This window comes from Haemaphysalis longicornis, unplaced genomic scaffold (genome assembly GCF_048455015.1).
Source record: "Haemaphysalis longicornis isolate Haplotype H1 unplaced genomic scaffold, Haemaphysalis longicornis Haplotype H1 scaffold_10, whole genome shotgun sequence".
NCBI classification, from domain to species: domain Eukaryota; kingdom Metazoa; phylum Arthropoda; class Arachnida; order Ixodida; family Ixodidae; genus Haemaphysalis; species Haemaphysalis longicornis.
The window spans coordinates 101398049-101413012 of NW_027526204.1; the positions used below are offsets into that span (position 1 = coordinate 101398049).

Below are 14964 nucleotides of genomic sequence, written 5' to 3' on the forward strand. Positions count from 1 at the left end.
GCACCATCGTATGGTCTGTCTTTTTCACTGTCCGTGTTCGCCGTCCAAATATGCAGCGCACGTTATTATCGAATTCAAGACTGTACCAACTTGCCCCTAAACATGCCTTTATTAACTTGTATATTGTAAGAAACTCTATGGCAACCTACGTTTGAGACCGCCCAAGGAGGGGCGCCCCCGCCAGCGTCAGAAAACTCAAGCTCGCGGCGGAGCACGTTTTGCCAAAGTTGCCGCTTTCCACCACGCGTCATCTTGGGATGAACCGGTTACGTGACTAAAGCACTAGGAAGGCTAGAGATCGGGGGACAGTGGCCGGAGTAGAAGGAGAGGGCCTGGTTGGCCGGTCCGGGCTGATGCGTTTGGCAGTGTGAAAATACAGGAGGCGATGGTCAAACAGTCTACGTTCTCTTGTTCATTTTTCAGAGGAGTAATGCAGCGAGCGTACACCGCCTTCTATCTCAAAACGTATCTGGTCTTACGAAGAAAAATACGCACAAAAAAAGGCAGGAAGGAGGCGGCTGCCTTATCCTTATCTCGCGAAGCCAGCGGCATCCCCTCTCCCCAAGCGTAATAGAGCGGGTGTTCCTGCGTGCCCATGCGGGGGGGTTGAGATAATTCTGCTGCTTGCGCAGACGGCAAGGGAGTCACACCACCAGTCGGAATACGCGTGGCCTTTCTTGCTTTTGCGCGCACGACACACTATAGCGGTTATGTCGGACAGCGGTTCATACACGGTGTTCGGTTTCGGCTGCGCTCTCGACTGGAAGCCAACAGTTTTCGTTAATGGAGTCCCGCCAACAAGAGTATGCGCCGCCTGCGGACTTGTGCCATCGTCTACGGCCACGCTTCCCTGCCGACACGCACTGTGCCGAACGTGCTACGACAGAAGCGCGGATAAGCACAAGCGCTGCCCTCTGGACAAGGAGCCTTTCCTGAAAGAAGACGTCGTCTGGTCAAGCTTCACACTCGAGAGTCTCTTGCAACGAAAGGTACACTAAATAGCGCTCAACGTGTGATGCCCCATTGTGGGCTACTTCTGGCTTCGTTCGGTGCGATTTGGTTACGGGTTGGGAACAAAGATCTAAGATTACCGGTGTCTACGAGGACTTGCGTACGTTCACAATTAAGGGAAATCTAAATGATCTCGATGCTCTTCAACACAGCAGCCCTTCAAACCAAAATGTTTTCTTATACTAAGCTTCAATTACACCTTTTGGAAATGAGTTGAGCAATAAAGCAGCATTCTGGAAGTAAATGCATTGACCTTGACATAAAAAGATATCATTCATGACGCTTATCATACCCCACTCAAGGCTTCTCGGATTTCATCCATACAAGATAGCATTTTTCAGTTGTAACAATAGTTGTGAGGCAAAACGCATAGGGGACGATATTCTGCAATTTTATTAACTAAAATCAAGGCAATGTAAATTATATTCCGAGAGTTAATGATTCGCACGCCATGTTCTTTACAATTTATTAACATGTCAAAGTAGGTGTTGTTGTTTAGCGTAATTATATCAGCATTGTTTTGACAGGACCTCCAAAACAACGTTATATCCATCAAATTGGGTGCAGTGGTGCTGAAAATCGTAGTAAGACAGGAAATTTCAAAATGCTTTTTTCGAGTGACAAGTACCGCAGTTTACGATCGTCGTTCAAAAGTTTTCTGCACCTTAACAAGTACAAACAGCGCTGCAGTTATGAAGAGAAAGCTTCAGCTTATTATTTGCGGTGGGCTCGGGAGGGTGTAAAACTCTCAAGTCATATTAGGCCACTGCCACCGACAGATGGGGCATGGGTTTTCACATCACGGCTCGAAATAATATGGCTTATGGTGACATTGTATTAGACTTGACTGTGTTAAGAACCTTATAGGTCATGTGTATAGGCTCTGTTAAGGCTTGTCAGCGCTGTGTTATGCCTACACCGCATGGGATGGCCTATACTTGGCATTTCATTTAGGCAGCCCTATGCACTTTGGATACTTGATTTCAAGGTGGTCAGGCCATTAATATGCATTAAGACTGTGTTTCTTCACTTTCATAACTTCATATTGGATGTCGTCTTCTGGGACAATAACGAAGGCGTCAGCCTCCGCTGTTATCATGCATATTTTGATATCTCCGCTTTTCAAAAGGGGCCACGAGGATTTGTTAATCACAGGCATTTGTAGGGATGGCTAGATACATTCACAACTGCCCCCACGTAGCCAATATATTCCGCATGCGAGATAACGCAACGCAAGTATTTTGTACTGCACAAACACTGCAGAGTTCGTGTAGCATGCCGTCGTATTCTTTTAAAAGAAATCAGGGCTGATTTTCATTTACCAGCAATCAGCCGGAGCACAGTGTGATATGGGATAAAATTATCTTTAAAAGCTAGATTGAGAAGCCCGACTGATAAAACGATTGTAGATACAATATTGCAAGTTTGTTCACTTTTAGCTCCCGCCACGACGCAGTAGAGGTTCCGAACTTTCCGCCGGACGAATGGAGCAACAGACGCAGGGACACATCTTGCTAGAGCGGGGCATGCATTTCATTCTGCGATTTATTTATTTATTTATTTATTTATTTATTTATTTATTTATTTATTTATTTATTTATTTATTTATTTATTGTTTCATTCATTCATTTAGTCATTCATTTTGTGCGTAATGCAGACCACACTCGGTCCACGCAGAAAGGGCATAAGGTAGATTGTTCAAGTAAAACAACTCGAGTGCAGCAACAAAGGCAATAACTCAAAGTAATGCGTGCAAAATAGGATTCACTTAATGCGTTCCACTCAGACACTGTCCGAGTGAAAGAAGAATAAATAAACGTATCAGCTCTGCCAAAAAAGGGAGTAAGTAAATCAGAATGAAAGCGCCGAATTGGTCTGATTGGAAGAAAAGGTAATTACGGGGATGGGTTATCGAGAGCTTGCGGTTCTGCAATAAAAAGAAAATCAGGTCGCAAACCACACCCGCCTGATTCTAGCGTCTCGATGCCTTGTATCAGACATTAGCTGGAATGGGCAGTTGGTGGGCGAATATTTGGAGCATATAAATGGACTTGCCTTCCTTTGTATTCTTTTAAGTTTATTAATGTTTGCTTTTGTGTGCGGGTCCCATACGAAACAGGCGTATTCCAGTGTAGGCTTTAATATGGTAAATAATACACTAGTTTTACATATGAAGGATGACTGCGCAGTTTATGCCTTAGGAAAACAAATTGTCAAGGCCGGCTGAGTACATGTTTTTTATGTGCAGGTTAGAAGACAGGGTATAGCGGAAGAACGACGCAAGGCAGACCTGGACCATGGCTGCCCTTAGCGGGGACGACAGCTTTACTCGCACGGTCTACACGATGATGGTGATTGAGCGGTACATACCCATCGGGACATTCAACACAGGGTATTAGTAGTCGTTACCCCTAAGTAATGCTAGGTAGTTAGCTCTCCCTAAAAAACAGTTTCTGGTTTATATGCTTGTTTTAATGGATGTTCCTTACGGGTAAGCTAAATATAGATGCATTTTTATCGGTGTTTAGAGTCATTTCCCCCTACTACACCATTGAGAAATTCTTGCAAGGTTATTGTCAAGTTCGGTTTGATCACCAGGACTGTTAATTTCCCGAAATAGAACGCAGTCGTCAGCAAACAGCCTAATCTGCACATCACAAATTATAACATTGACGATGTTATTGATGTACACAAGGAACAGTATTGTACTGAAAACACTTCCTTTGGGCCCGCCGGATGTACCATAAAAAGGTCCTGATTGATGATCACTTATGGCAACATATTGTTCCCGGTTACTCAAATAATCTGCGATACAATTTACCGAAAGTGGTGAAAGGCCAATTCGTTGAATTTTTAATATTACTTTATTATGTAGAGCCCTATATTGCTGAAGCCTAAAAGTATTGCATCAATTTGACAGCTGCTCTCAAAGTTTAAGGCGAAAGTGTGAATGACCATAACTAATTGCGCAAGTGTAGAATATTCATTTCTAATGCCCTGTTGTTTATCCGGAAGAATTGAGTATTCACTTAAAAGTTGAACAGTTGGTTCGCTACTACGTGTTCGATTAACTTTCAGCACGATGTTATAGAATGGGACAATAACTAAAAATGATCAGCAGCCCCGTTTTTTAAATACGGGAGGAGCGCGGGCGGCCTTCCAGTTCAGTGGTTGTTTGGAGGACGACAAAGAGGAGCGCAAATCGATCACAAGAACTTTCGCAATATCATCAGCGTATCGTTGGAGAAACACGCCAGGTATGCCATCGAGACCACGATACGCTTTCGTTTTGAGATTTAACAGCATGGACAACACATAAGGATAAGATATAAAAATTGTGTCACGTGGATTCATCTGGTGGCAAGAACCAGCACAGATAAAAGCGGTTGGAATGTACAAATTGAAATTGGGTGCAATAATTGCTCGGTCTATCACAATGGAACTGTCAATAGTGACAGGTTTCCTTTTTTAGGGGAGAACCTTCTAAAATTTGTTTGGGTCAGTTTTTACAAATTCAGGCAGAACGTCTTTAAAATAAGGACCTTGTTACGAACGCCCTGCGCTAGCCTGGCTTTGTCGTCGTTCATACTACCAGAATGTGCATGCTTTTTCCGTAATGCGCATACTTCTTCCGCTGGTTTCATTTTTCGCTTCTGCAAGATCATACACGATTAGGTTTGACCACCTGCTTTGGTTTCCAAGGTGGTCTATCTTTTTTTTCAAAGTCGGCGATTAATTTATTCATGCAGCAAAGGCGGCCTTGGCAGGTGGTCACTCTACCATCAAGGGCGGATAACGCATATGATTTCTTGTCGATGTCTGATAGTCGCTTCTCCTTGATCTTTTTTATATCTGTAGCAATAGCACAAACCTGCTTGCATATTTTCTGCAAGTCAGGACCGGGGCTGGTTTCAGTGTCACTGTCAATAAAAATCAAGTGAATAAGAATCACGAGCTCCGAGAAAACATGGCGAATCAAGGGCACTCTTCTGGTAATCACCTGACCACTTGTTCTGTTCATTATAGCTGGGGATTGAGATAAACGGTATCAATACGAGAACCACACATAAAATGGAGTGAGTTTTTATAAACCGCTTTATGCGTGAAAAGCTGAAATAAGATCGTCAGAATGCATAATTTCATATGGTGTATCTTTGGAGAGAAACGTCCAGCAAATGGCGTTCTTAACAGTTTTAAACTCTGTTACCGGGAAAAGCTTACTTGTGCTTTGTAAGGCGCCATTTAAGACAGCCAGTTGGAATAGTAGAGAATTTCTGGGCATAATTTGTTCAGGCCTATTGTTGAAAGCTCAGAGAATGACTCAGGGAAATTCTTGAGTACATGATTGGAAAGGCCCGTATGTTTGCGCGTGATGCCTGGGGTGTCGTTTGTGCGCTTTTACTGAGTCAGGATGTCTTTATATGTATAATTCGTTTTTGACTGTATGAACGCACAAGTTGGGAATATAAAATCAGGCTATGTGGACACACCAGCTGTACTACCACACTAATAAACGCGTGACAGAGGAAGGTGAACGGTCAGTGAGTAAAACGTCCTCGGCGCACGCGAAAAATCTCAGTTTTATAATATACGTCCGTAAAAGGACAAGACGATAGCGATTAACGCTCACGAGGGAAAAATAAAATTTAACACAGAATGGGACGGAACAGATATTGCAATCAGAATGATGGCGAAGGTGACCATCGCATTCAAAAGAAAGATGTCTATCTGGAGATGAAATACACAGTACTCATGTGTTGGAAACAATGTCTGGGAGTATTCTACGAGTTGGGTTAGCGGGGAGCCAGTGCGGCGAACCGGAGCGGTTTCCAGAACGAGTATGCTTGCCTCAGGAATGCAAGTAAACGTCAGAACCCTGCGTTTAGTACGACACCTTGTGCAGTTGCTCTTGTGGCGTTCCAGATGACCACAATGGAAGAATCAGTGGAACAGATTAGGGTCGAAATACCGGTTTGCGCCTGTTTCAAAGTGCCCCTTTGGGGTTAACCATAATTGGCTCGATGCGAATGTTACAGAATACAGGCAAGCCGGGGCTTGGCTTTTGGCACATATCCAGAATGCACCCGTAAGAATTGTAAGCCAGATGTACATAACCTAAATCACCTTTCTGTCTGAGACATTATGCAGACAATAGCTCAAAGCACGCAGCGAGACGTGAGGCACGAGACTTTGTTTCTCTGACTGCCCATATTAGTATCGAAAAGAAATAAGGGTCATAGCACTCACGTTGTACTTCCAGCGATATTTCCGAGACCGCTTCTTTGGTTTTTTCGCACTGTGTGCTGCATGCGCATCCACTGGATGTCTTCACACACCTACGTATTCCTTGGCACTTCGTCATATTAATCAGCGCCAGAGATAACTTCACACAGGCGACCAATATTTTAGCACCTTTTCAAATAGCTACAATCTCGGAAGTTTACTATCTAGAAAATAAATATAAATTACATCACCGATGCAACGTTTTTCTTAAAAAATGTGGGGGCCTTGATTGTTCGGCATTTCTTGTGCCATTGAGCGTGAAGATTGCTAAATGCTGTGTTGCTTCCTAACTTGGGTTTATGTTTTTATTTTCCTGTTCAGATCCAGTGCTGGAACGCCTCGAAAGGCTGCGATGCAGTTGGACGTGCTTCTGACATTCTAGAGCACTTTGGCAATGAATGCCTGTACCAAGCTGCAACTTGCCTGCGCTGTAAGGCAAGCCTGATTCACAAAGACGTCGTTGATCATCTTGAATCTTCGGCCTGCCGTCCATCCGTTGTCCACAGACACGGGGACCACGGGAACGACTCTGAGCGGCCCAATATCAGGGAAGCACTCAGGCATATTGAGGCAACATTGTCTTCCCTTAAGACCTCTGTTGAATGTGTGAAAAGCGCCACCACTGACAGCGGACATTTCAGAGACATCTCGATGCTGGAAGTTCCTCTAGTAGAGTCGATTCAATCCTTAGACAACACACTTAAGGAAAACACTCAAACATGCGCGGCAGCATCAAATCAAATCACGGAGACACGTGCCTTAGTGCAGTGCAGCGTAGGCGCGATCAAAGCATCCATTGATGATTTGAGAAGAACGATCAGCGAGCTGAAAAAAACGCAAGATAGGTTTGTCGCTGGAGACACTTCATCAACTCACCGTGCAGCGTGTGGTGTGTCGGTTTCTTCTCAGGAAGAACTACGCGGTGTGCGTGACGAGCTGAGGGCACTCAGAGAAGCAACCAGCAATACCACGAAATCAGCGTTACAAGGCTCCAAGGTTGTGCCAAGCCTAAGAAACGATGTCACGGACAAGCTTTGTCTTCTTGTGACGGCCTCGAAGGCTATTTTGCACAACACTCTTGCGATCTCTAAGCCCGTGAAGCTGACCGTCACCGACTGGTCGAAACTCGTGGAAAAAGCGAGCAGCGAAGGCCAAGCGCAAGTATTTGCTAACACGCCCAAGTACTTTCACGGGTACTCCTTACTTCCAGGAATAGATGTGAAAACTCGGGGGCGCGTTCATTTACTTAGCTTGGCTTTCCGCATATGTAAAGGGGAGTACGATCAGCTACTGTGCTGGCCTCTCGAGAAGAATATTGAGCTAACTATTGTTCACCCGACCAACGCGTCCGTGATGGCGTCCGTGAGCTTCGATACTAGGGTTTGCGCAGACGGTGTGTGCGCCATGCCAACTTATGACATGGGGAACATCGTGCGGTCAGAGCAAAACGTCGACGTCAGCTACATCGAGAGTTTTGGATACGTCAAAAATGACAAGTTATCTGTCAGGTTTGAGGTAACGGACTAAAACATTTTGTGTGTGTGCTTTGTGCACGGAATCGCCGGAATTAGTGTCGGCATTACTTTTTTCACTGTGGCCAGTAGTAGCAACAGCGTGCCCACCAAACGATCACGCGCGGGAGACAGAGGTGGTTCTGTAGAACAAATAGCTTGCTTTATCAGCTAGCAGCACAGAAGGAGCGCGCAGAGAACGAAGAACATTTCCCTCTCCATCAGAGTAGCTCCGGCTGCTTGGTGTCCAAATAGGGGGCGGGCAGCCCATCGAATAATAATTACTGCACCTAATATGGTAACGCCAAGGATAGATGGCACAACTCTCCAAATAGCATGTATGCCTTCTTATTGATCAATGTCATCATCTTCCTTCGCAAATAATCACCAGCAGCCACCCCTAGACAAATCTGAGGCTGAGACTGCGACATAGCTGTGCCGACCGACTCCACCGACTTCGCCTGCACTGCCTCGCTATCAATTAACCACCTGCAATTTTGGGTACCACATGTAGTTTGAAGTATTTGAGCCGGTTTTGGAACCTAGGAAGGTTTCGCAGCGTAATTTAGTGTTACTCTTATAAAATTATATTTGTTTGGTCATGCAGCAAATTTTTGGGGGTTATCCGGATTCGTAAGATTCTCGACAACCTACCAAACGCTGCAAATATGGAGGAAGGTATAATCAAAATAACTTATATTAATTATAACATTGTTTTGAATCAAACAATCGTTATTGTTATAGAGCACCTCGCTAATGAAAATTGAATGTTCTGCAATCGTAATTGGCGCGTGAAAACATGCAAACAAAAACAACTGACGGTGCCCGAGCGTTACCAATGCGAAACTCCTAGAGGCAGTGGATAAAAAGTTCAGGCGATGGAGGCACTGTCCAACATACTTTCAGACGCATCTTATTAATTTCTGAAAATAGTTGCGAGCTAGAATATTGAGCGGACATTTACAACGTCTTTTACCTGTTGAAGAACATGAACTGTACCCACAACCGCCTCTGTAGGAATAAAGTACGGCGAATAATAGACTAAAGTTTGCCAGCAATGACGACATAAACGTACAATGAATATCGGCGATATGCTTAACACTCACCCGCCCCCATCTCCCCCCCCCCAGTTACATAGTTCCCAGCCTAGCTTGAATTAACTGAGCGAAAACGTTTATACGGTATCTAATTGGCTATACCAATCAATCTTCCATTAAAAATAGAGTACTAGGGAGAGACATCTCATATATTGTGTAACGTGAACTGCAGCAAATCGACGTGGTGTATACTAGACTATTCCAAATTAAAAACTTTGGTTTTGTTTTTTAACATCAAGGCGCAATGGTGCTCAATAAATGTATATGTAATGTGCGAAATTGGTGTTGGGAATGTGAAAAAAAGGCCTCGTATTCACTTTACTGGGGTTCGCTTCAGGCTTTTTACACGCATGTACAGAAAACTGAAAAGTGTCACTGGACGCTATAAGCCGGTTCCTGAAAATAACTTTTGTCTGGAAAGATGAACACTTTGTCTTTAGTTTACTTCAGGCTTCTTTGGCAGCCTCAGTTCCGTGGAAGTGCGGCTGTATTTTTTGTTTATAGTTCTTGATATTTGGTACAGTAAGGGTTATCTAGAAAATAAAGCGCAGCTCTTCGGCAGCATTGTGAACGTCGTATGCGTAAAGTCTCCTTTTGTTGCGTGCTGTGCAAAGCGCGCAGTTTCTTCGGCAAGTTTTTAATCCCTTTGCTTTTCATTAGGGGTTTCCGCTTCACGAAGACAATATTGACGATATTGAGTAGCATTTTTATGTACTTCGAGAGATAAACAGCGCTGTCCTCTCAGAATCGGCAGGTCCTATTACCAGAAGCAGCAACGCTATTTGCATTTTTATGAAAAAAAAAACTTTGAAGTAAAACAGCTTTCAGTAGCATATTGGTTAGCTTCGCAGTCCGAATGAATTGTGGTGTAAACTGAGGTAGCGGACACCTTCATCCAGTTAGCCCCCAAGGCCAACCCACAAACAGAATAGAGTAAGCAGCTTACAAGCGAAAATTATGGGTGGCTGTGCCATAAAAATCCACTTGAGACCGCCATCCAAAGGTTACAGTTTGCCTAGGCTCGAAAAAGAGTGCCAAAAGAATGCCCCGCGTATCTGCTCCTATCTTTGCAAATTTCCACGAAAGACGATAGTCTTTTTCGACATTTGCCAAGTATATGTCTCCCTTTGCTTTCCCGCTTACATTTCATGCTGTTTTTCTTCCGTCGCGCTCCTCCCAAAGTAAACACACTAAATGTTTGCTCAAGTCAGTTTAAATTGACCGCGTTCCACTGCTCCAGGCCGGGAGGGCGGGGGGGGGGGGGGGGGGGGAGGAGGCGATGCGAGCGGTACCGTACGGCGGAGACACGCGTGAATTAAGTTGCCTTGCTACAACGTTTATAGAACCACGTTGCCCTGCCCCACGTGCGTACCAAGCGGAAGGTAAAACCAATCTAGTGGAACGTTTCATTGCTGTTGCCGTTTGATTTCTTAAATACCGCCACTAGCTATAGAAGCGCTGGAAATAGGAGGCGACGATTTTCTCGAATTGATGTAGTATTTCATTTACTATCGCAAAAAGCAAGCATTCATGAAATTTTAAATAAAGGAACACTGCGAATACCACTTATTTATTAATTTTCCGCCTCATAATTGCGTAATGCCTTCTTCTTCTTCAACAATGTTGACAAGTGTGAACATTGACACCGGTCTTAGACGTATAGATTTGGCTGTGAGTATGCAAGACTATTGAGCAGATTTTGTTTCACTTTTGTCCGGTGGCTAAATCGAGTCACAGACAAAGAGGCAGACCCAAGTTTCTGGGTTTAAGTGGCCCAAGAAAGACTATCGTCTCTAAAATTCACTCGCAGCACAGGAGCCAGCACCGCTTTCTGACGTACCCTGGTACAAAGCGTCTATAGGCGTAACGGGCCCCATTAGGAACATTCCCGCGTTTAAAACAAATTACGTGCAACAAATGTCAAGACTAAATTGCGGAGATGTTAAACTTTTGCATAAATTGAATAATGGATTTGAATACTGTGAATAAAAGCGATTCACAGGTGTTTATTTGCAGCGGTGACGAAAGCTAACCATGGCTGTTCTCTATTTCTGTTTGTTTGTATTAAGTGCAATCGATGGTTTGCTCCTTTTTGCCATCTCACTGGCAAAACTGTTTTTCTGTGTAACAAGCGTTTTTAGTGTTGCAAATGTTGTTTTCTTTATTTTTCAACGGTGCGCTGGTCTAGCGTCAACGCTGCGTTGCCGTGCAAAAAATGTTTTTGCTTGTTTATGTTTAGCTCTATTTTAGAACTGTTCGTGACAACCCTACGTTCCGGTGTAAAACGGAGAAGAGTTTTCTGAATGTGTTTTTTGTAGGTTCTTTCCTTTTTTGCTTTGCTGTTTTACTAGCCCGCTAGTTATTCCAATTTTAAAGAAAACGTTTGTGAATGTCGTGGTCGGTTTTTATTTTCCTTTGCTGTTCTGTTTCTTTTTTTCGAACTTCTGTAAATACAGCGCAATTGATTTTTGTTGCTGCTTTTTTGCACTTGGTGCTGGGCTGTGTGCCTCTTGAATAATTTATGTATTATTCGAGGAGGAGGGAGCACCGTCAAGCTTACCAAATTAGCTTTTTTTCTCTTTCTTGCTACGTCCTTGTGGATGAAAAATAAAGGCAATATTATTATTGTATTAAACCTGAATCGGCGGAGTCTCGATTTGCAATCGTATGGTGGACCAATTCTTCACATGTCTGGGAACTGCGTGTGGCATCTACACCACTTCCCGCTTGATGATAAAATTTCCCCTTACTGTCTTTGCATGATAGGCTTACCCTACATTGGAAGTGTCAGATGACAGCTGACCGCTTAAATTAAGCAAATTAGAGTTCCTCCCAGCAGACAGAGGGATTAGTATTCTTCTGATGCGTTTGCCACCCTCAAGCCGACGGATGAATGGGAAAATACATCACGATTCTGAAATATTCAATACTGCTAGCTCCTAGAAGAAAAGCATCACACAGACCACCGTTACGGACTAGGAGGGTATTTATTGGGCCACACTCCTCCTTGGAACTGGCCTATCCCCGGCTGTGTTGATTCATGGCCGCAACATTGGGGCATCGATCGTTTCCTTCAGTATGCGCATTGCATGTGTTCTTGTAAAGGGGCCATGCAGACAAAATAAAAGTTTGATTATTCGAAATATACTGTGTTTTTTAGTGCCCTCAGCGCTTGTACGACAGCAAACGATGCTTTATTAACTCTGAAATTAAACATTCTAAGCGAAAATTTTTATTCTCCCGCTAAATCGTTCGTTTTGTGACATCGACAATGACGTACCCAGAGCAGGGCTTCAAAACTTACTCCGCTGACCAAGGCTGCTACCATTTCCAAGGAAGAAGTTTGGTTATGTTGTTGATTGCGACTGTCATGGATGGCGCTACAATCCCGCTGAATTGCCAGTGTTCGCACTTTGCCTCTTGCCGGTCCTCTATAGAGCTGCTACGCTACAGCTTCGGCGACATGCAGCACCCCCTCCTGCTCGACGAATCTGGGAAGGGCAAAAGCAGACGACGCGCGCCGCCCTCCATGAGTTTTCAATTACAAGACAGAGGGAAACTTGGTTGTACTACTTAAAGTATTTGCAGAGGCTGAACAAAATAATATCCGTTAGCACGAGCGATTTCTCCGCTTGTTTTGAGCAAGCTGCCGCGATCGTCACGACTTGCGTGAATATCGTCACATCGGGTGGTCTAACATACTGACGATAAGCATCGTTCTTTCTTATTGCGCACGGTGGACAAAGGAGCAGTTCGCAAGTAGCATAGAACACAGAACGTCGCACTCCTATAGCCTGATGTAACTGAAAAAGGCTGCTTCAGCGGGAGCATGCAAACGGACACGAGAAGCGCTTCTAGCTCAGCTGACACCACCGATCCGGCACCGCATTGAAAACAAGTGGAACTTTTGTGTTTTATTTTTTAACAAACTAAATGATTTGTCACGCAGCTTTTTACGCTGCACGATCTGCAAACGGCGAGGTACATGTATACTAGCGAGTAGGTGGGGCAACAGCGTCACATAAACAATTTAGGCGCCATTTAAGGACTCAAAACAAGCACCAAATCGCACGTACGCTTCCTGCTTACATGTGTACTTCTATATTCACAGAACATAAGACTGCCGCATAAATGATGCGCGCCTAAATATTTATATACGATCGTCACTGATCGTGTCCGTTTTCTTCTAGTGCAGGGGCCGGAAACTTACGGCCTGCGTTCGGCATGCAGCCGCGGGGCAGTGCTATGCGGCTTCCAACACGTCGTCAGAACAGCCACCCCACTTCCCTGTTACTAGCAGTGTCAACGCGGACACACCAGCTTTGACCTCAAATGGGGTTACACGGCGAGACAGGAATAGAGAATGATCGCTTCAAGTTGCATTGTCCCTCATCTTCACACTCAGCCAGATTATTGTCAAATATTATCGGCGATTTCCTGATTTTTTTCTTTGCCTTCAAAGAACCCGTCCCTCTCCCACTCGGTTTGCCGTCCAGCCCTCCGCCGTGTCTGCTCCATGCAAGTCGGCCCTCCTTCTCGAAACGTTGCCTACCCCTGTTCTAAACTATTAAGTGCGAAGTGGGAGTAGATGAGGAAAGAGCATTGTTAAATAAAATGAGAGCTAACAAGCAAACAGAACGGCCTCCAAGGTCGCCCTACCGCTTTGTTTTACGGCCGCTACTTTTGAAATCACAGAACAGATTTCGTGCTTCTGACGCTTTCTGCATTTTACCCATAAGCCATGATACAATAAAAATACAAGATAGCGCTGCACCACGTGTTCGTAACGGTGACTTAGACCAGCAGGGGTTAATGAAAGGGCCCGCATAAGTGCGCTGGTGGGCAAAATCTCGCACCGCAGCAGACGAGCCTGCGGTCCGCGCTGACTTTTACGCACGACCGTCGCCGATAACGTTACTCTTTTTTTATGGGCTGCTGTTGAAAAGGTAATGTCACCAAGTGTATAAGTTTAAAGAAGAAACTCTCACTTCATTTTTTTTTTTCACACGGCCATCGATCGGTGAAAATGCGAGCGACCGAGCGCCGTCACCGTCCAAGCACTTTCCTGGAAGCAAAGCTTTTAAATGCATAGCATTTCTTTAACTCACATGTAGCGTCCGCCGTCCGTCTGCAACAGCTCAGCGCGCAGGGGCTCCCTCTCCCCCACTCCTCCTCTTCCGCATCACGCTACCCTCCTCGCTCTCAACAACAGGTCCGCACCCCTCCCCCTACACTATATAAAAAAAATAATAGTTATCGGCGCCTGGTTTCGCTCCCACGACCCTGCGGGCGGAACGCGAGGTACATGGTGCTCTTCCCACTGCGCCACAAAAGCGACACAGAATCAAAGGGTACGAACGCGCCTTATATCCTTGACCCATTCAAACTACGTCAAGAAGCTGCAGATACACGGCAGCAGTTGCATCAATCTCGTCTTCACCAGTTGCTGCAACGCACGACCACTGCTTAAAGACCCCTTAACAGTGCACTTTAGCGACCACGAAGCCGTCGTTCTCAGCGTCCAATACAACGACAACAGCAACAAATAAATATATAACGACTTACAACAACCTACTCCTTGCCTTCACTTCTTGCGTCACAAAAAAAAAAGAAAAACCCATCTCTCCACGAGGGGGGACTCGAGTCGCAAAATCACGAAAGTAATAATTAATATATGAAAGAAATAATAATAATTAATAGTAATAAGCAATGACAGTTAACACATTCACTACCACCCCACCACCACCCCCCAAACACTAACGTTAACGCAATACACCCACCCCCTACGCGACGCATTTACTCCAGTCCCCCCTCGTGAGTAGATGGGCCCAATTTTTTTTCTCTCGTTTGTGCCAAGTTGATCGCCCGAAGAGACCGTACGCACCGGTGACGGGCTGGGCACGATGTCGCCAAACAATCGCTAGTAACGAGCGCATTTTTCTTCTGTTAACACAAGAATCTACGGGACCCCTGCAGCTTTGTACTACCCGGAAGTTCTACCCGGAAGTCGGTTTGGGCTACTGCCGTGCAGCGCCGCCTAGGCAGTGAAGGAGCCCTATAGC

General features: G+C 44.9%; 1 protein-coding gene across 1 annotated transcript; it reads left to right on the plus strand.

Moving 5' to 3' along the window:
- The first annotated feature begins 604 nt into the window (after window positions 1-604).
- Window positions 605-10146, plus strand: LOC144158975 (TNF receptor-associated factor 3-like). The gene is made up of 2 exons (XM_077690193.1): window positions 605-989; window positions 6616-10146. Exons 1-2 carry the CDS (start codon window positions 711-713, stop codon window positions 7819-7821), a joined length of 1485 nt encoding a protein of 494 aa, XP_077546319.1. The 5' UTR covers window positions 605-710; the 3' UTR covers window positions 7822-10146.
- The last annotated feature ends 4818 nt before the right edge of the window (window positions 10147-14964 follow it).

What these genes read in the sequence shown, in the direction of transcription:
- LOC144158975 (XM_077690193.1), top strand. Translation starts at nt 711, where the DNA reads ATGTCGGACAGCGGTTCATACACGGTGTTCGGTTTCGGCTGCGCTCTC. An exon ending in AGAGTCTCTTGCAACGAAAG is followed by an intron (nt 990 to 6,615) that starts GTACACTAAATA and finishes TTTCCTGTTCAG; the next exon opens with ATCCAGTGCTGGAACGCCTC.